This window comes from Mya arenaria, chromosome 11, assembly GCF_026914265.1.
Source record: "Mya arenaria isolate MELC-2E11 chromosome 11, ASM2691426v1".
NCBI lineage: Eukaryota > Metazoa > Mollusca > Bivalvia > Myida > Myidae > Mya > Mya arenaria.
In genome coordinates, this window is record NC_069132.1 from 64,512,657 (window position 1) to 64,534,887 (window position 22,231).

A 22,231-nucleotide genomic window follows, 5' to 3' on the forward strand; every position below is an offset into this window, starting at 1 on the left:
ATTTATAATTATTATTCTCTTTTTTTGTAAATCTCATTATAACAGGTACATTCAAGATTAACTACCCAATAACAATAGATACACAAATCATTATTAAACAGACTATGATTCCACAAACATACAACAAGGAACAACAGTATTATTTGTTCTCAAGATTAACTGCTTAGATGCTGTCGGTTAAGGTTACTTTCTATACATAATATGGAATAACTTTTCTTAGTTTTTATTGTATGAATTAACTTAAATACAGCAAGAAACCCTTCCTTTTTAAATCAAACCTTTTTACACACTCATTCAAGTTAATAAAGAAGTACAGATCTGCTTGCTCTGATTTACAGAGACATTTTTGTTTTATAAACAAAGCCTTTGAATACCAAGTAAGTTCCTGACCACACAGATTTAATAAAGAAAAAGAGTCTGAGCGCCTGTAGAAAAACTCTTGATGACTTGAATCCAAATGTACACCCAGGAGCGTTACACTCAATCACCCCCCTCAGCTTCGGCAGACTTTGTGCGGGAGCTTTTCTTGGGTGGCGTGCTTGATCGGCTGCTCCTGGAGCTTCGGCTGTCAGACCTGGAGCGGTTCCTGGAGCGGGACCTGGAACGGGACCTGGATCGGCTGCGGGACCGAGTTCTGCTACGGAATAAGAATTGCTCAATTGTTGTATTTATTGCATTACAAATTTTGATAAAAATTACACTGCATTTTAAGTTTAAGTCTATGCATACAATATTTTGAAAACGATTCCTGGTATGTTCTTTTAGGAGAACTGTGTCTCATTACATTTGCAGTACTTTTGTTGTAACACAAAGAATGGCGTCAACCTTAAATGTGATGCAGTGTTCAAACTATATATATGTAATATCTTTTGGTCAAAATTAGCACAAGCCACAAACCCTGCACTGGTACAATGCTTTCTGGGCTAACTCAAGTTCTAGATTTTATATAGCAGGGCTTGTTAAGAATGTTAATGCCAAGCACTGGTGTCAGAATTCAGGCTTGTTCACCTAAGTTCTAATTTCAATGACTGTAGATCACCAGTAAAAGGAAATTCTCCACAAAAATCACTGCACTCTCCAACATCTATTCAATCAAGCTTTCATATTATAATGAACTTTTAATTCTATAAGAAAAATATCGATTATATATCACAATCACTACTTAAACCATGCCATACCTTCGTCTGCTTCCACCGCCACTGCCACCTCCACGCCCTCCTCGTCCTTCCTCTACCAGTTTGATCTTCTTTCCGTTGATGTCTGTATTGTCCATCTTGTCGATCGCACGCATCATGTCCGACTCGGATGAAAACTCAACCACTCTGAAACAGAGACAAATTGATGATACGTTGCAATATTATGAAGATTTGAAGGTCCTCCTCTAAAATAAACATAATCTGAATCTTGAACGACAGCTATTGAACCACCATTTGTTTAAACGAGCAAACACCCATATTTGTCTATTTTTCATAGTCAAACATAACTCAAAACAAGAGCTGTCACAGTATGTGGCGAATACCCCCGAATGTGACATTGACCTACGAACAAGGTCAGTACATGAAAAGTTGATCTTGCCTTTATGTGCCAAATACATATGGCAAGTTATTTTAAATTTCCTCTGAACATAAAAAATACCACCCATACTTGACAACCTACACTGTTATGTCCTTATATGCAGCACTCCATTGTGAATAAACACTAAGTGTGACCTTGACCTTTGAGGTAGGGACACGGGTCTTGCACGCGACACGTCGTCTTGGTATGTGGAACACATGTGGCAAGTTATTTTAAAATCTGTCCATACAAGGGAAAGTTACAGCACGGACACGACAACCTATACTCTATGTCCTTATATGCAGCACTCCATTGTGAATAAACACTATGTGTGACCTTGACCTTTGAGGTAGGGACACGGGTCTTGCACGCGACACGTCGTCTTGGTATGTGGAACACATGTGGCAAGTTATTTTAAAATCTGTCCATACAAGAGAAAGTTACAGCCCGGACACGACAACCTATACTCTATGTCCTTATATGCAGCACTCCATTGTGAATAAACACTAAGTGTGACCTTGACCTTTGAGGTAGGGACATTGATTGTTATTAGAAGTAACGCACCAGTCAATTGTAACCACGCCCACCACCCAGGTCCGGGGGATAGCGGGGACTTTGACTTTCGGTCAAGTCAACCCCGGGTAAAATCCCCGCCCTGCGGAGACGAACTGATGGTAAAATTCCGGACAAATGCCCCCGCACCTCAGGGACCGTAGGTAAGGAACTTTCCGCGCTATTTTAGGCGCAAAGACAAAACCACCGCATTCACCCGGCACTGCGGGGCCACCTGGAAGATAAAAGCACGGGGCCCATTTCCTCGGTATACCCCCGGACCTGGGGGGGGGGGGCGGGGCCTGGTTACAATTGACTGCTGGTTTCACAGCCATTGTGAATGCAAATTTGGTAAGCCCTATTATTAACTTTTCAAATAATGTTCTAAATGAGGCAATCATATCATTGTATACAAAATATTTTGTCTGACTTTACTTGACCCTGTTTGCATAGTGTCTGCATTGTAATCATTTTACAAAATCTTTAAAGTTGACTTTTTAAATAAGGTTGAACTATACACAGGAAACATTTTACACAATCATTTAAGCAGTCTGGTTCTCAAGAATAATTAACAAAATTATGTAGAGACGAGGAATTTTAATTACTCTTGCGAAACAAATTGTGGTTCCTGCTTGTGAATCTCTTGTTATTTGTTTTTCTTCCTTTAATAGCTATTGTTTATTTTGCCTCCCTGTCAACCATTATGATCATGTACATGCAAGGGAGCAGCCCAGCTGCAGATTAATTTTTCTTAGTAAGGCGAACATATATGCAATTTTATGCAAACATAAAATTATTTATGGCCGTTGTTCAATTTATTTCTGTACGTCCGTGGCACGGGATTTAGGCAATATCTCGGGAATTAGCCATACGGGCACTTTATCCCAGGAATGCATCTTTACTACACAGCAACCATGCGAAAACCGCTAAATAACAGCCTAAATGAAACGAACTTATCACTTAATGAAACTTGTTCTGTTGTTTACGTTCGATCATTCAAGATCTGTTCAGTGATCCCATTTGCGAATATATAAGAATAAACACTTAACTTTATTTCCGTCAACTTAAATGTATCTCATGTATTTCCAAGATTCACCGCAGTGCTGCTCACATGAACATGTTACCTTGGTGATAATGTTCATAAACCTGCCGACCACAATCATGAACCGCGTTCAACCGCTGAGTATTTCTCTCCAAACCTCTCCAAGAAATCGCTATTCTACTTAAGTGGTTAGTATGATGTCGCCCTAGTCCAAATAATTGTACGTTGACAGATTTTTTTTAGATTTTTGATAAGGCAATTGGAAGAATCCCGTATAACACGACTATTATTTTAGACTAGATGTCGCCCAAAACACAAAGGTCACTTTGGATTGGGACGAGCCACAAGTCGTTGGTAAAACAATGACCTTAAACATCAGGGTAGGTTTTCAGTGATCAGTAACGACTGGATTTGTATATTTAAGATAACATTTATGTAAGTGTTAGATATAATGTTATGAAATGAAATATGCCCTCAGCATAGGTAGTATTTAGATTCAAGTCATGGAACCGTGAAAGCCCATGGTCACATTAATGGAACCGTGAAACCCCATGGTCACATTAATGGAACCGTGAAACCCCATGGTCACATTAATGGAACCATGAAAGCCCATGGTCAGTCATTGAACCATGCAAGCCCATGGTCACATTAATGGAACCGTGAAAGCCTATGGTCACATTAATGGAACCGTGAAAACCCATGGTCACATTAATGGAACCGTGAAAGCCCATGGTCACATTAATGGAACCGTGAAAGCCCATGGTCACATTAATAGAACCGTGAAAACCCATGGTCACATTAATGGAACCGTGAAAGCCCATGGTCACATTAATGGAACCGTGAAAGCCCATGGTCACATTAATGGAACCGTGAAAACCTATGGTCACATTAATGGAACCTTGAAAGCCCATGGTCACATTAATAGAACCGTGAAAACCCCTGGTCACATTAATGGAACCGTGAAAGACCATGGTCACAGTCATTGAACTGTATAAGCCCATTGTCACAGTCATTGAACTGTATAAGCCCATTGTCACAGTCAGTGAACCGTACAAGCTCACTGTCACAGTCATTGAACCGTACAAGCCCATTGTCACAGTCATTGAACCGTACAAGCCCATTGTCACAGTCATTGAAATGTATAAGCCCATTGTCACAGTCATTGAACCGTACAAGCCCATGATAAGTCATTGAACCGTACAAGCCCATTGTCACAGTCATTGAACTGTATAAGCCCATTGTCACAGTCACTGAACTGTATTAGCCCATGATCAGTCATTGAACTGTATAAGCCCATTGTCAAAGTCATTGAACTGTATAAGCCCATTGTCACAGTCATTGAACTGTATAAGCCCATTGTCACAGTCATTGAACTGTATAAGCCCATTGTCACAGTCATTGAACTGTACAAGCCCATGATCAGTCATTGAACCGTACAAGCCCACTGTCACAGTCATTGAACCGTACAAGCCCATGATCAGTCATTGAACCGTACAAGCCCATTGTCACAGTCATTGAACCGTACAAGCCCATTGTCACAGTCATTGAACCGTACAACCCCATTGTCACAGTCATTGAACTGTATAAGCCCATTGTCACAGTCATTGAACTGTATAAGTACATGGTGGCACTCATTGCACCATGCAAGCTCATATTCACAGTAATTAAACCGTGCACACCCACAGTCAGTGTCAACCAAATAGGTTTCATAACTCTTGCTTTATTTAATTGAGGATTAATTAATGTCCTTTGCCAAGTGCAACAGCATTTGAGAGTTTTCCCTTTGGAGTAAATTTTAACAAGTCTTATTGTATTGATTAATTCATGCATACTCAAGGAACAGAATGTAACTGAAGTCTATCAATAATAACATATTACATTATTGACATCATTCACTATATTTGTCCAATATTTTTATCACCCATCCGATTAGCTACATCGTTCCTAGATCCATTTAAGACCAATTGTGCCCCTAGTGCAAAAGTTAAATATCTGCATATAGGAATAGAAGCAGATATTGAGTTATTGTATTTTAGTGATACAATATTGAACACAATCACTGACCCCAATTTCTCAAACAGGCTGAAATCAATTAAAACAGGATCAAGCTTAGCTCACTATTTGTTTTGGTATAATTTGTGTAATATTCCCATTTTAACAAGAGCACCGCGAAACGGAGCATTATACGCCCGAAGAAGATTCGGCTTGAGGTCCTTTTAATGTAGTGATGATTTGTATAAAGTTATTTGAAAATCGCTTTATTAGTTACCAAGTTATGGCCCGGACACGGAATTGCTAACGGACGAGTAACAAAGATGTGGCCCGGACACAGAATTGCTAACGCCCCCCATTGGTGATTCTAGTCTTTGAGTTATGGCCTGGACATGGAATTGCTAACGTCCCCCCCCCATGGTGATTCTAGACTTTGAGGTATGGACCTGGAAATTCCATGTGACACATCCTTTTAATGTAGTGATGATTTGTATAAAGTTATTTGAAAATCACTTTATTAGTAACAAAGATGTGGCCCGGAAACAGAATTGCTAACGCCCCCCATGGTGATTCTAGTGTTTGAGGTATGGACCTGGAAATTGCGCGCGACACATCCTTTTAATGTTATGATGCTTTGTATAAAGTTATTTGAAAATGACTTTATTAGTGACCCGGACACGGATTTGCTAACACAACCCCATGGTGATTCTAGTCTTTGAGGTATGGACCTGGAAATTGCGCGCGACACATCCTTTTAATGTAGTGATGATTTGTATAAAGTTATTTGAAAATCGCTTTATTAGTTACCAAGTTATGGCCCGGAAACAGAATTGCTAACGCCCCCCATGGTGATTCTAGTCTTTGAGGTATGGACCTGGAAATTGCGCGCGACACATCCTTTTAATGTAATGATGATTTGTATAAAGATATTTGAAAATGACTTTATTAGTGACAAAGTTGTAACGCCCCCCCCATGGTGATTCTAGTCTTTGAGGTATGGACCTGGAAATTGCGCGCGACACATCCTTTTAATGTAATGATGCTTTGTATAAAGTTATTTGAAAATGACTTTATTACTGACAAAGTTGTGGCCCGGACACGGAATTGCTAACGCACCCCCATGGTGATTCTAGTCTTTGAGGTATGGACCTGGAAATTGCGCGCGACACATCCTTTTAATGTAGTGATGATTTGTATAAAGTTATTTGAAAATCGCTTTATTAGTTACCAAGTTATGGCCCGGACACGGAATTGCTAACGGACGGACAGACGATGGAGGCCATAACATAATATGACCCTTAGGGCGTATAAAAAGGTTGAGACTTTTAAAGGAAACAGGTTTTGACGACAATCATTATAGACTACTTTTTGTTCTGTAAAATCAAGTTATGTTGCTTAATGAAATAGGATGCCTTAATCAGTTATGCTTAAAGATACAGTCTTACTATACCAAAAAGGATGAATAAATGTTGAAAGTAGTGATTCTTATGAAGGACAGAGTTAAATTTGAAAAAAAAAAGTGCAAAAAACACGGTATTTCTACCTTAGTAGACACAGTAAATATTTTAGCATTCACCAGTCATTTAATATGTTTGCGTTTTCAGCTATTAAATACACGGTTACAAACTTTTTATCAGTGATTAATATTTTCAATAAATGCATTATTTAGTAGGTAATTAAAGGTTCATTGCTCAAAATCCATGTTTGTTATACATGTCTGTGTATTGATTTTGAATAAAAGTGTCACTTTATTAAAATAGGATGCTAAAATGTGTTATGCTCAAGATTTTTCGACAAATTTGGTACTGATCCTTTATCAGTGCAATTTCATTTTTACTCTAAAGAGAATATAAACATCTTCTTAAATGGATACACATGTACGTCGTTAAGTTTATTTTCATGTTCGTATGCATATGGTTCTGAATACTTTTGTACAGCAAATTGTCCAAAAAATCGTATTATAAACTAAGTGTAAGTGTATGTTGCTTTGTAAATATTACTTTAATTGTGTACAAATTTCTTCGCAATACCAAGCGGAAATGGATCTTGAAGTATATGTGACGAGGGCAAAAATTAGACGTCATACTTCATAATCAGTTCCTGTTAAAAGTTGCAAGTTAGGGTTAGGAATTTACAGGTCTTTTTTCGTGTTAACCATGCCAGTTTTATTATTGGTTTGCAAGAGCTCTGCATTACTAGTCCGTCAATTAAAGGGCAGAACTCCATACACATAGAAGCCAAAGTTATGCAACTCTCTTCACATGGTTTGCGATGGTTTAAGTCATGGTCGTCAACTATCGCTAGGAAGTATGTAGTTGTTTACACAATTGTTTCTGTGAGAGCATTTGTTTCTACTAAATTTACCATTAATTAAGGAATGAATTGCGGGATTGATGTCAGTATCAGGTTATGAACGCAATTGGGCTTGTTAAAGTGTGTCGAGTCCCAACTCCTTGCGTACTTTAACCAGCCCTATTGCGTTCATATTCCTGAAAATCATATCAATAACGCAATTCATTACTTATGTTTACACCAATAGTTCATTATTTCAATTAAAAATTGTTAAAAAATAGTTCATTTCATTAAAAAACATACATATTGTTATGCGATGACTCATGATCCGAACATACCGAAGATGTTGCGTTCATCGGATGATAATCGCTTTTGACGGAAGGTAGTTCTTTAAAGAAATGGAAGTTGAGGTGTAAATATTCAGCGATGAATTTATTGGTATCTCATCTATCATTTATCAGAAACACAATCTGCACCCTCCAAAGCATTTATCGAGAGCTGATGGAATCCCTGCTTGAATACGTTTTATTGCCATTTATTATTGAATTTTACTTAAAATAGCATCGACCTATCATGACAAGTAGATATTTCAAGATATTAAAAAATTCACACAAGAAATTATCAACTGAAAACAAGTATTGTAAAATATGATGTTTTTATTTTACAATTATCATTCTTCATGTTAAAAACATTTGTGTATTTCTCACGAAATTGAATGAATGATGATGATGAAAAACTTGTTCAGCACATGCAGTAATGGTATGAATTGATGTTGTATATAGAAATTCCAATAGAAACTGCATTATAAAATAGCACAACAGTACATTACAGCATTAGACAATATCAATGTACAATGGCACAGTCATAATAATAAGAACAAGACTATTCATACCACATTCCAAGTCTACAGGCATTAATAAAAATAAACTGAAAATGTTTAAACCTATTTTTGGAACTTTTATCATTTAATGATTTGATTTTATTACGGCCTTGTCATAAATGTCCTGTCTTGACTCTTTTTAAATGAAATGTCGTTCAATTTTAAAGAAATAGCCAAAAATACACTCCACAATTTATAATTATTATTCTTTTTTTGTAAGTCTCATTATAACAGGTACATTCAAGATTAACTACCCAATAACAATAGATACACAAATCATTATTAAACAGACTATGATTCCACAAACATACAACAAGGAACAACAGTATTATTTGTTCTCAAGATTAACTGCTTAGATGCTGTCGGTTAAGGTTACTTTATATACATAATATGGAATAACTTCTCTAAGTTTTTATTGTATGAATTAACTTAAATACAGCAAGAAACCCTTCCTTTTTAAATCAAACCTTTTTACACACTCATTCAAGTTAATAAAGAAGAACAGATCTGCTTGCTCTGATTTACAGAGACATTTTTGTTTTATAAACACAAAAATAAGGATAAATATTAATGAAATCAGCAACGCAAAACAAAGCCTTTGAATACCAAGTAAGTTCCTGATCACACAGATTTAATAAAGAAAAAGAGTCTGAGCGCCTGTAGAAAAACTCTGATGACATGAATCCAACTGTACACCCAGGAGCCCAAAGCATTACGCTCAATCACCCCCCTCAGCTTCGGCAGACTTTGTGCGGGAGCGTTTCTTGGGTGGCGTGCTTGATCGGCTGCTCCTGGAGCTTCGGCTGTCAGACCTGGAGCGGTTCCTGGAGCGGGACCTGGAACGGGACCTGGATCGGCTGCGGGATCGGGTTCTGCTACGGAATAAGAATTGCTCAATTGTTGTATTTATTGCATTACAAATTTTGATAAAAATTACACTGCATTTCAAGTTTAAGTCTATGCATACAATATTTTGAAAACCATTCCTGGTATGTTCTTTTAGGAGAACTGTGTCTCATTTCATTTGTAGTACTTTTGTTGTGACACAAAGAATGGCGTCAACCTTAAATGTGATGCAGTGTTCAAACTATATATATGTAATATCTTTTGGTCAAAATTAGCACAAGCCACAAACCCTGCACTGGTACAATGCTTTCTGGGCTAACTCAAGTTCTAGATTTTATATAGCAGGGCTTGTTAAGAATGTTAATGCCAAGCACTGGTGTCAGAATTCAGGCTTGTTCACCTAAGTTCTAATTTCAATGACTGTAGATCACCAGTAAAAGGAAATTCTCCACAAAAATCACTGCACTCTCCAACATCTATTCAATCAAGCTTTCATATTGTAATGAACTTTTAATTCTATAAGAAAAATATCGATTATATATCACAATCACTACTTAAACAATGCCATACCTTCGTCTGCTTCCACCGCCACTGCCACCTCCACGCCCTCCTCGTCCTTCCTCTACTAGTTTGATCTTCTTTCCGTTGATGTCTGTATTGTCCATCTTGTCGATCGCACGCATCATGTCCGACTCGGATGAAAACTCGACCACTCTGAAACAGAGATAAATTGATGATACATTGCAATATTATGAAGATTTGAAGGTCCTCCTCTAAAATAAACATAATCTGAATCTTGAACAACAGCTATTGAACCATCATTTGTTTAAACGAGCAAACACCCATATTTGTCTATTTTTCATAGTCAAACATAACTCGAACCAGAAATGTGTCCATAGGACACGGATGCCCCCACTTCGATTTTTTGTCACATTTTTCAAGTCTTTTATTGCAAATAAAGGGCCGTAACTCCTAAATGACAAAAGCGATTTCCATGGCTATCGAACTTGATCAAGATATTATGGTCACAATCATGTATGTAAAGTTTGGTGAGGATTGGACACATACTTTTCAAGAATTAGATTGGAAACATATATTTTTGAAGTATTTTTGGCAAAAAAGGGCCGTAACTCCTAAATGACTAAAGCGATTTCCATGACTATCGAACTTGATCAAGATATTATGGTCACAAACATGTGTTTAAAGTTTGGTGAGGATTGGACAAACGGTTTTCAAGAATTAGATCGGAAACAATCTTCGGGACGTACGTACGTACAGACAGACAGACGTACGTACGGACAAGGGCAACCCTATATGCCGCCACTTTGTGGGGGCATAAAAACATTTATGGACTTTGCTGTACATGTGCCTATTGTCTCTAGCAACATATGTACCAAGTTTCATTAGAGTGTCTTGAACGTTTTTCTGGTTATGACCAAGGCTAAATATTTTGCACCTGTACACAACAATTAAGGCTATGACAACATCTCATCTTTTTACACACAAGCAGACAAGCTTTAAATGACTTTGAAATCTTGTTGATCACATGCAAATTTATGCCTGTTTGAGTTTTTTAAGGTCTGCACGTGCTTATTGGCTACATTATGGCTTGATCCTGCGTTGACGCCAACACAACTTTTGTGTTTAAATGCCATTAAGTAAACTGAAATAGTGACTGCAATTTGGCAGTCGTATAAAGACATGAGATGGTTTGCAGATTCAGAGTAAGATAAAAGATATCTGGGAGCGACATTCTTTGTGAATAGACCTCTTGTCTTTTTAACGTGATCTGGTGTAAAGCACCGATACATGAGACAACTTTCCTGGGTTGAACCAGTTCTGAGAACACTAACAGGTAATGCTTACCCTTCACCAGTCCTCTGTTTGTGGGCATCAGCAAAGGTAACCTCGACACCAGCCGTCCTCATGTGGTCCTTCAGATCCTGAAAGTCAGGGAATTCACGAGTTTATATCAACCAAACACCAAGACTATTTCTTAAACAACCTTCCTTACCCTAACTCCTCATCTGCTTCCTGTGACATCGCAATGCTTGATAATGCTGTATATAAGCAGGTAATAAATGGAAGCAAGAAAGGAAAAATAAACCAGTCTCAACAAGAGCGTGGTGGAGTGAACGCTCATCTGTGTTTTTATTTTATGTCAAACAAGAGGTTTTAACTCAATAATTCTTATAGCCAGAGTTATGTGCCTTGCTATACATAAACCTATTGTCTCTGGCAGCGTGTGTACCAAGTTTCATTAAAATATCTTCATCTACTATTCTCTTACAGATATAGTATAAAGTTATCGCACAACTGTCAACACCAAGACTATAGCAATAGCCAGACTTTTTTCTTCCATAAAAAAGACTAAGCTTAAAAAGCAAATAACAATTTAAGATTTTGAGGCCAAATTAACAGATCTATATATGTAAAGGTAATAGATGGTAAGATGACAATGATGATATACCGTTAATGTCAACTTTGAGGGCTTTTTCAATGCGTTTGGGTATGGAAGGTAACAGAAGACTTAATCACTTGAGAATTAGAACAACATTTACAGAAAAATACATTTATATACCGATTTCCAATGGACAAACATATGAATTTGGACAGCTACACACACAAAGAAAAAGCCCTGAACATGGATTTTAGAACTGTTGAGGTGGTAAAAACTGTAACTGTAACCATCAAGGTATTTATAACCTACAAATGAACATTACCTCACTTGCACATTTCGATCTAGACCAGCCTTAATTGTACACCATTCGATCTCTCCTACATTCCGGCCAGGCAAATGATTGCCGCATGGACCTGAGAAGACCTATCAAACCCAATAACGTGCAAGCCGAGAGACTCGATCGCCGAGACACCGCAGGACGAGCCTTTCAGCTTTAGCCGCCATATGCACAAGGGTGCATGTTCTTGCAAGAGGGCAGGGGGGTCGTATGCGACCCAAGGGTAGCCAACGGAACCGATGCCCTCCATTTTGACCCTAACTTGAGCTCGACACCGTAGCAACGGTTTGACGTATTTTACAGCCCAGCCGTCCATTTGAAACAAGGGGACCATATTTTAACTAGGTTTCGCATTTTACCAAACTTAAGCTCTGAAAAGTAAAAGAACATAAAGTCAGTTTGTGGTTAAAAAAAAATCCTGTTTTACATATGAAATGTAAATTCTGCTTTCATGAGAATTTGCCTCCTTAAAACTCCAAAGGTGTCATACAAGGAAAGCAAGTGCGCCAATGTGAACGCCAACACTCGTCCCTTGATGTTTTCAGTCAAAGATTCAATATAAGTCATCATTTATTTGAGCCAGACTTATGTGCCTATTGTCTTTCTTGTGTACCAAATTTCAGTTGATTATCTTTTTTTTATAATTATGGCCAAGGTTGATGTTTTTATGCACACAGACATGACACCAAGGCTATCAAAATTTGTGAGATTAATTGGTCATAAAAAATCAAGCTACCAAGATACCTTTCTAAGGCATCATGTATAATTTCAAGGCATCATGTGTAATTTCAATAATGTGTCATTTCTTACCAACATCAATATGGAACTAAGTGTAAATTTAACCTAAAAAATAAAATAATATTGCTTTGGTGCCACAATCACCTATACAAATGTGCATTCAAGTTATATTAATTCCCACCAAGTTTTGTTCTTTTTAAAAATTTACAAAGGGAAATGGCCGTTTGACATGCATGCAAAGGTAATCCTCATCCGAAGACACGCATAACAACATAAAAGTCCACCTTGTGACATACACAAAGTCTTTGAGGAGAACATGCATAATTCTTGACATTCTGTAATGTTGTATTTTTCATTTCAGAATCTTGATCTACACCACCTTCAGTTACTGCCAGTTCAATGCAAAGAGAAATCATTTACAATGTTAAGTTATAGCTTCTGGTTACCAACCATGGTAGGGATTAGTAGTTCGTTGACATTCAAATTATTCACCTTGGAATCCTATATATGCTAATTATTTTATTGTGTTAAAAAGTAAGGCGAACACATTTACAGATTTTTGTGAACAGAACAGTGCCGTTTACTTAAAGTCGTGGAAAATAAATACTGTATGTAAACACGTATTTAATAGATATCTTCAGGTTCATTTAATCAATTCACTGTTTCATTGCATGGATGAATAAACATTCATTATTATTCTAGTCTGCACCTTTCAATAGGCATTATACAATTTGACCTTTTTTTACCTGTATATATCCTAAATTTTTGCATAAATTAATTTCAATATTTTTTTTATTTAACTGATTGTTTAATTAATGGGAGCCTTAGTCGACAGAGATGCAAATTCATAGAAGTAGTTCAGTTAGACGATACAGATCATGAACTGGGTTTGTATTCAAAGCAGTCAAAACTGTTCTGATTGAAAGCAATACTGTGAATTTAAAGTGTTCACAAATGCTCACAATTGAGGACTAAACGACATTTCTGCTTTCCACATTACCTTGATCATTTTCATACTTACCATTCACAGATATATTTAACAAAAAGGACTCTAACTTCTTGTAGATCTCTTCAGAAAGAATACATCACATGTAGGAGAATGTTTGTGTAATAAAGCAATAATATTTCATCTAGTGAGCACCAGAGTTATATTTCAGTAGTGGCTTTGCCACAAGAGGAAATATTTTGCTATCTTACACTAAAACAAATATTTCTTCTATTTCATGGTTCTCATTCATTATAAATAATTTTATTAATTAAAATTTAATAAGAAAATTGTGACAAATTATTTCAGACGTATGATTTGTCTTCCAAGCACTGTAATTTAGATTTGTTGTTCTTTTAAGAGGCTGAAATTAAAATTATATTTTGATAACCTCACTGATCCACTAAGTGAGTTGATCCGGATATGATTAACCATAAATCATAGACAACAATAGCACCATAAGTTAGCTAGTACCCACCTGCCAGCTTGCTCTAGATGAAAGGTTTTCAACTCTCAGTCTGTAGTCAGTTCTCTGGGGTGGCCCATATCTACAGGTAAATAAATGTATCAGTATTTTATGGTATGCATGCTCATATGCCTTTGTGGCTGTGATGAATGAAATTATCTTTAACGAATAGAAAAGAATAGTGGACTGGATTATGCTAAACAAATAAGAAACAAATAACAACTACTTAATGATAAAAGCAAAATTAACACATGAAGAAGAAAACTTAAAAGGAAGAAATGACACAACCCTTGAAAACAAAAATGATTAAAATTATTGAGATGCATGCAAATAAAGGCAATAAAAAATGGTGACAAAAATTTACACAGAATAAATAAAAGAAATTGGGAAAAGTCTGAGAAAAAGATGCTTGATGATACCGCAGCCATTTTGACCGCGGGATGGGGGTCAGACAATACTCAGTCATTCAAATACAGGGCTTTCCTCATGGATCTACAAATACACCTTATAAAGTTATCACTAATATAACAATGAGAATGTAATTGTATGCTCAGAAAAAAAGCAAAAAAGCATGATTTTTTTTTAGAAATGAAGAGGATAATTGTTGGACCTAGACATGAAAAAATATAGAACTAAAGTCAAAATAGCAAGAAAATAGTTTTTAAAGCCAGAGAGAATCTTATTTTCTATACTAAAATATCTTCTACTTACTTCATGTCTTTGTAAACCTTTCACTTTAAAACATTTACAGTAATTTGTTAATCAGACAAGAAAACAGTATAAAATGATTCCATATAAAGTTTGTCATTGAAAAATATTGCCATTTAGAAGTTAACTTTCTTAACTGTCTAAATAACCACTTGAGAAAAAAGATCCAGAGTTAGAAAGCCCGGTGTGTTGCCTGCAGTTTTCTTTACCTGCCCCCACCACTTGGTTGTCGGTTGTTGAATCCTGAGTCCCCGTACCTGTCTCTGCCACCTCCGAACCGGCCTCCACCTCCTCCTCCTCCTCCGTATCCTCCACCTCCACCAAATCGACCTCCGCCACCACCACCGTATCTATCTCCACCTCCGCCGTATCTATCTCCACCTCCACCGTATCTGTCTCCACCGCCACCAAATCTGTCTCCACCACCCCTAGAGCCTCCTCCTCCCTGTCTTGATGCCCTGGCATGTTCTATGATCAGCCTGAAAATTATTTATGAAATTTGTCAAAGAAATATCTAAATTTGTTCTTCAGACTTATTTTATGGCACCAAGGCATGAAATAAATAAAGTGCCATTTATTCATTAACTGTTTAATAACAAATACAGGCTTAAATTCAACACTTTGAAGTTGCGAAGTAAGAATATGGAGTTGTAATAATCTTATTTCAAATTTCCAACAATTACCTTTCACCGAGCATTTCTTTTCCATTCAATTCATACACAGCATCATCAGCATCCTTTGGATCATCAAACTCCTGTTTGAAGGGAATATATGGAAAATGAAATCCATAACAAAATATTATGACAATTAAGAGTCTAGTATACCAGAAAAATGTATTAGTTGTGTAAAATATAACTTGTATGGTTTAATATATAACTTTCCACAAATGTAATGCACCAGTCATTTGTAACCACGGCCCCCCCCCCCCCCAGGTCCAGGGAATAGCGGGGACTTTGACTTTTGGTCCAGCCAAGCCCGGGCAAAGTCTCCGCCCTGTGGGGACAGTCTGCTGGTAAACCCCCCGTCAAATGCCCCTGCATCCAAGGGACCCTAGATAAGGCCAATTTCCCGCTAAATTTGGTGTAAAGACAAAACCACCAGGGCTTTTTTGCCTTCTTTAACAGACGCCGATATTCGGCGTCTTCCCAATTGAAAAAAAATCAACCTTTTTCCCAATTTCACAGAGCAAATTTCCCAAAAATATCCATTTTCCCGATGCAAAATCGTCATGTTTTCTTTATTATTTTGTTTTTGTTTTTTCGGCAAGAACTTCCGCTGCGCATGCGCGCGCAACTTGTACTTTCGTTTTCACTACGTTCAATTACAAGGGGAATCACTCTGACTTAATTCCTTGCAAGAATTTATAAATAAAACGATGTCGCACAACAGCAAGTATTATAAAAAATCGCTAAAACGATTGAAGCCCGATCGATCGCTGTTTGACTGTGGCGTCACAGTGAAGGGAAAGGTTAGTATATGAACCAAAATTTATAATTATTGTTGATTTTGTAGATGTTTAAATAAATGCTAACAGTTTTCTGTTTTGTTTATTTTTATGCTGATGACTTGCAACAAACGGGTATTAGCAGGCAAATACTTTGAATGATTGATTAACAATTTAATGATGGGTGCCAAACTATTTGAACTTTAACCTGTCAGTAAGTGAAATTTAAGCGAAAACAAATCTGTTTGCCTTCTAAAGCTTGTTTATTTAATGATATATGTCTAAAGAATACATATTTCCCAATTTCAAAAAAAATGTGCGTTTTCTTCCCAATTTCAGCATTTTACGCGCTAATTTTCCCAAAATGGAAAGGCTAGGGTGTCTTCCCAATTTGGGCTAAAAAAGCCCTGACCACCGCAGTCAACCGGCACTGCGGGGCCACCTGAAAAGTAAAAACACGGCCCATTTCCCCAGTATACCCCGGAGTAAAATATAACTTATATCGTTAAATATAACTTACCACAAATGTGTAGCCATTCTTCATCAAAATTTCCCTCAATTTGCCGTACCCCTTGAAAAACTTTTCAATATCTTTATCTCTTGCATCGTTAGGCAATCTCCCGACATACACTCTTGTTCCTGAAGCAGACATTTTTCTGAAAAAAAAGAACACAGGGCCATCACTAGGCTGAAAATTTTGGGAGAATTGACTTCTCCCTTCAGTCAATTTAGGGAGAAGTGGGGAGACTTTAGGGAGAAGTGATACTTTTCGTAACACCTGATACAAAAACTATGCCATACCACACACCTGGTTTTATTCACATTCAAATTGATTGCTATAACAATATAAAATGTTCATAAAATAATGTATCATTTTTGGCTCAGCAAAAGTGTAATTATTAATGTCAAATAGTTAATCACCAAAAAGCATCTAAAATGAAACAAAATCCAAGACAGCTAAGGATTTGAAACAATCAAACTGACTAATAAATTAACTGTCAATATAGTAGGGGGACGAATCTTATTTTGTTACGTTCGGGATAGGGTACGAATGTCACATTCAGCTATGCTGTTTTTTACTTGTCTCTGGCTAAATAATTTTAAATATGCTGACATGTAAGAACCAAATGACATTTAAATCACAGTCCTAAGTGATGAAAACTTTACTAATACATAATGGGAGGTTGAGAAATTAACTCGGGGAAAATTGTTCTGACAAAATGGCGGATCTCGCCGATTTTTTTGACATCGTAAACAGGAGAAAAATACTGTAAGTATTAAAACCCTACATAAAGCTTAAAAAAATGCGTTTACAAATCAAGTTTTTATCGTTAACATTTCACTAAAACCAATCAAATGTTTGGTGATACGTCATGTTATTGATTTTCTTAGCGTCACCTTGCCGATGGCCCGAGATGGCTATGACCGTCTGCTTCAAAAGCAACAATGTTAAAAATGTCTTGCATTGTTTGTTCAATACATATATTAATTACTTTTTAACTTCATTAATGCTTTACACGATTGTTCATAATAATGTCGCCTTTTCTATCTCATTTTTAACGAACGTATATCATTTGATCAGGGTCTTCTCAATGTACATTCCGATTGGTTAACTTTCAATAGCTCCGTCTACCGGCGATGTTTTGGTAATTGGATGACACGGCCCAATTATCCGAATAGGAGATAACCAAATTTTATGATTGGCTAATTGCGATGTTTTGACTAATGGGACAGTGGCCAAATAATCGCTGATTGACAGATTTACAATGTGCTAAAACTTTTGGCGAAGTCAATGTCGCTTTGATGATACAAAAGGGCGAAGTCTGGGAATTTTAGGCAGCCACTTCGCCCAAGTCGCCCCCTCTGGCTAGCGCTTGTGATAATTCGCATTTTGTAGCATTTTCGTCATATACTGTTTCTCTCGACAAGAATACCGGTTTTAATGTGTATATAACGGGCCACCGCATCTATGAGCCAGGTATTTTGCTTGTAGCATACAAAAAAGTTATAATTTTCAACGAGAATTGGTCTTTGTTTACATTTTCGTCGGGGGAACATTCTTCACTTGTTTCACATTACAGTATAGGGTATTTTTGAATTTTGTCAAATCTCATTTTATCTTTATGGCAGTGTATTATATTGATGATATACATGTTCAAGTATGCATAAAATATAATTTTGGCTAGTTGAAATTATTTATTGCGACTTTAATGAGCCTTTGTCATCAAGCCACTTAGTCTAAAATAATAGACATGTTATACGGGATTCTTCCAATCCCTAACGTCTAAACGGGAATGTGCAAAAAACGGGGGTGTTTTAAAAATATTGAAATTGTTTTAAGTGAAGTATTTTATGGTTGAAATTGATCATAAAGAGTTAAATTCATATTTTACCATGTAAGTGAAATGTTATTTTGCACTAAACAAGCATTTAATGCATTAAAACAAGTTGTTTACCTTTCCAATAAAACGAAAGTTGACTGACACAGATAACAATTATGCGAAGGAGAACAACTCGATACAATCGTAATAACTCCGCCTCCTCCGACAAAGCTTCGAGATAGACCTCGTTATACAATCGTAACAACTCGGCCATGGCCGAAACGTTCCGAGCGATTTAACACTGTGCCCTGAAGCCTTGCAGGTGCCCTTCATATATATATCGTAATATTTTGACAGAATGAAATGAAGAAAAGCTGTCAAACTCATAATTGTAAGTTGGATATTTTTTTTTGTGTGTACGGAACTAATATAAAATAACATTATCTGGTAATATTTCTTGTTTTTATGATATTTTATAGACGCTATATGCTTTAACCCGGAATCCTGATCGGGACAACTACCCAATTTTGATACTAAACAATTTGTACGTGAAGGATTTGCCATAGCAAAAATCTAAAAAAAATCCGTCAACGTACAATTATTTGGACTACTAGCTACAATAATGAGCGATCAGGGATACTTTTTTATTATTTTGACATTTCATGTGTATCCCTGTAACGCTACAACTCTCTACCATTTAACACTGGGCGAAAGAATATATAGTAATATTATGCATCGATGTTGAAAAATAATGATATAATTGTTCGAAATGTACCTGAAAGTGATTTTAACTGGGTTGGATTTGTCGTTAGAGTCGTTATTTTCACATAAATATACTCTGGGTCACGAAATGAGCGTAGCAGTCCACCATTTTTTATACATGTTGATTTTTATCGAATAAATTTGTACCCATCCGTCAATGATTGTTAACCCTGTGCGCAGTCACAGTTATCCTCGCTTTTCTATGTATTGTGCAGAGCAACGCAACAGTGTTCAAAAATGGTGATACCTAATCATCATCATCATCATCATCATCATCACGAACATCATCATCATCAACTTCTCCCAACTTGACCCATCAAACACGTAAGCGTTCAGCGCATTGAAATGGTTGCATTTTTAATAGTGTTATTTAACCGAGCCTATTAACGACCAAAATATTCGAAATCCTCTACCCCGTTTCATACATGTACACAACCTGTCAGATTTGTCCTAGATTTACAGATTAATGGATACAATCGATGCATGTAAGTGCATTATGGTATCTGAACATGTTTTTTCGGCATAATGACATAAATAAATGTGTGTTTGATAGTAGGCAATGATATTTTCGTAGAAATTTGAATTTATAACAAAGATAATTTAAAAATTGTGGCCGCGAGGATCCTCTGCGCAAGGCCCGTTTGCTACTTTTTGCTGGGATGGTGGACGTCACCAGTCTGCCATAGTCTAAAAATCGTCAAAAGACTGGTTGACGGCCATTTAGGTGGACTATTTGGACTACAAGCCACTTAGTCCAAATAATTGTACGTTGACGGATTTTTTTTTAGATTTTTGATATGGCAAATCCTTCACGTACAAATTGTTTAGTATCAAAAGTGGGTAGTTGTTCCGATCAGGATTCCGGGTTAAAGCATATAGCGTCTATAAAATATCATAAAAACAAGAAATATTACCAGATAATGTTATTTTATATTAGTTCCGTACACAAAAAAATAAATATCCAACTTATAATTATGAGTTTGACGGCTTTTTTCATTTCATTCTGTCAAAACATAACGATATATACATGAAGGGCACCTGCAAGGCTTTAGGGCACAGTTTTAAATCGCTCGGAACATTTCGGCCATGGCCGAGTTGTTACGATTGTAAAACAAGGTCTATCTCGAAGCTTTGTCGGAGGAGGCCGAGCTATTACGATTGTAACGAGTTGTTCCCCTTCGCATAATTGTTGTCTGTGTCAGTCAACTTTCGTTTTATTGGAAAGGTAAACAACTTGTTTTAATGCACTAAATGCTTGTTTAGTGCAAAATAACATTTCGCTTACATGGTAAAATATTAATATAACTCTTTATGAACAATTTCAACCATAAAATACTTCACTTAAAACAATTTCAATAATTTTAAAACACCCCCGTTTTTTGCACATTCCCGTTTAGACGTTAGGGATTGGAAGAATCCCGTATAACACGTCTATTATTTTAGACTAACAAGCCACTGTGCTCGCGAGAGCCCTGGAACATGTTATAATCTTCCTCATAAAATTGAATGTTTCAACTATTACATCAGACCAACATTGGAAACTAGTAAATAAACAGTTTGAGGTAACAGTTGCTTGTCAAAAAGTACAGTATTGAACAATAGACTGAATAGTCTTCTTGTTTGTGTTTATTCGTTGGAGGTTATTTTCGAAAAAATGGGCATTTCTCATATCCTGGACGTTTCTGCTCAAAGACGTAGCGGACAGAGCCATGGCTATCCCAATGTGTATTTTTTTCGAAAAAAAAAATGATGAGCTAAAAACGCACATGTCCCCGGTGCGATTTCACAATATATTTGACTGGTAATGAGTACGGAACACATACTAAATATGTTTGCATTTTGTCCACCTAATAGTTCAACTATGTAAGCGTAGTTGTGACAATATGATAGGATGTAACACTTTTAAGATAAAGGCGAAGATACAATGTGACACAAACCTTTTAAAATCAGTAAAATGAACGCAAAATATTGTGAATTTGTTGACGTAGTTTTCCCTTGTGCGCTGAATCACGTGACTTACGGAAATTAACGACTACATTCGAAGTGAAATGCCGAAAAGGTTAAACACAACCCTATGTACAGGGCCGCTAGTCTGGAGTACATTCCCCTAACACTATCGTTATGGTATTGAATACATATCGGTAATACATATTGGAAATTAGTTGTATAACTTTAATGGGTTATCCTGTGTGATATTTTTGTCTCACTGAATTAAGTATTTCGTAACGTACGTACTGTATGTATGTATCCAAAGCATTTTTATGATGTTGTGATTTAGTAGCCTACTGTATAGATATCATTCTATAATTCTTTGTTAAACAGTCTGTGATATATCTTTATGTGATATTTGTACTTTATTATGAATTTCCAGAAATAAATTCTGCCTTAAAATTTGTTTCCACAAATAATAAACAATTTGCCTGTTGATTTAAAACACGCAAGATTTATAAATAGCTAGAGGATAATTGTTTGTTTGAATTGTTCAGTATAATGCACCCGAGTCAATTGTAACCACGGCCCCCAGGTCCGGTGTTATACCGGGGATAGCCGGAGAAATGGGAAATGGGCCGTGTTTTTACTTTTCAGATGGCCCTGCAGTGCCGGGTGAATGCGGTGGTTTTGTTTTCGCGCCAAATATAGCGGGGAATGGGCCTTACCTAGAGTCCCTGGTGGGCAGAGGCATTTGGCAGGGGTTTCACGTGCAGTTCGTCCCGGCAGGGCTTGACCGAAAGTCAAAGACCCCGCTTTTCCCCGAACTTGCTGGGGGGGGGGGGGTTACAATAGACTGGAGCATGAAATCGTAATACATTTCACCGAGAGTGTACCAAAAAGTACATGTCACGAGTGCTTAACCAGGAGTGAAATATTTTATTTGGTGTTAATGAGGTGAAATATATTGCGATCTAACTCT

At 36.8% G+C, this 22,231-nt stretch overlaps 1 protein-coding gene across 5 annotated transcripts; it reads right to left on the minus strand.

The window, feature by feature from the left end:
• Positions 1-465: 465 nt before the first annotated feature.
• On the minus strand, positions 466-21,352 carry LOC128209816 (serine/arginine-rich splicing factor 5-like). Of its 5 annotated transcripts, none has more exons than XM_052914045.1 (8): positions 21,258-21,352; positions 16,758-16,893; positions 15,477-15,547; positions 15,003-15,272; positions 14,098-14,167; positions 11,025-11,101; positions 1,179-1,322; positions 466-634 (listed from the first exon to the last, which is right to left on the minus strand). In XM_052914045.1, exons 2-8 carry the CDS (start codon positions 16,887-16,889, stop codon positions 481-483), a joined length of 918 nt encoding a protein of 305 aa, XP_052770005.1. In that variant the 5' UTR covers positions 16,890-16,893; positions 21,258-21,352; the 3' UTR covers positions 466-480. The 5 variants fall into 5 exon arrangements, with proteins under 5 accessions (XP_052770005.1, XP_052770002.1, XP_052770006.1 ...); XM_052914042.1 differs by having other exon boundaries at positions 466-637; XM_052914046.1 differs by lacking the exons at positions 466-634; positions 1,179-1,322 and adding exons at positions 8,071-9,187; positions 9,729-9,872 and having other exon boundaries at positions 15,051-15,272.
• Between the last annotated feature and the right edge of the window lie 879 nt (positions 21,353-22,231).

Coding starts and splice junctions, on each gene's coding strand:
- LOC128209816 (XM_052914042.1), bottom strand. CDS start 16,889: ATGTCTGCTTCAGGAACAAGAGTGTATGTCGGGAGATTGCCTAACGAT. Junction 15,273..15,476: donor AAAGAAATGCTCGGTGAAAG/GTAATTGTTGGA, acceptor AATAATTTTCAG/GCTGATCATAGAACATGCCA. Junction 638..1,178: donor GGCGGTGGAAGCAGACGAAG/GTATGGCATGGT, acceptor CTTATTCCGTAG/CAGAACTCGGTCCCGCAGCC.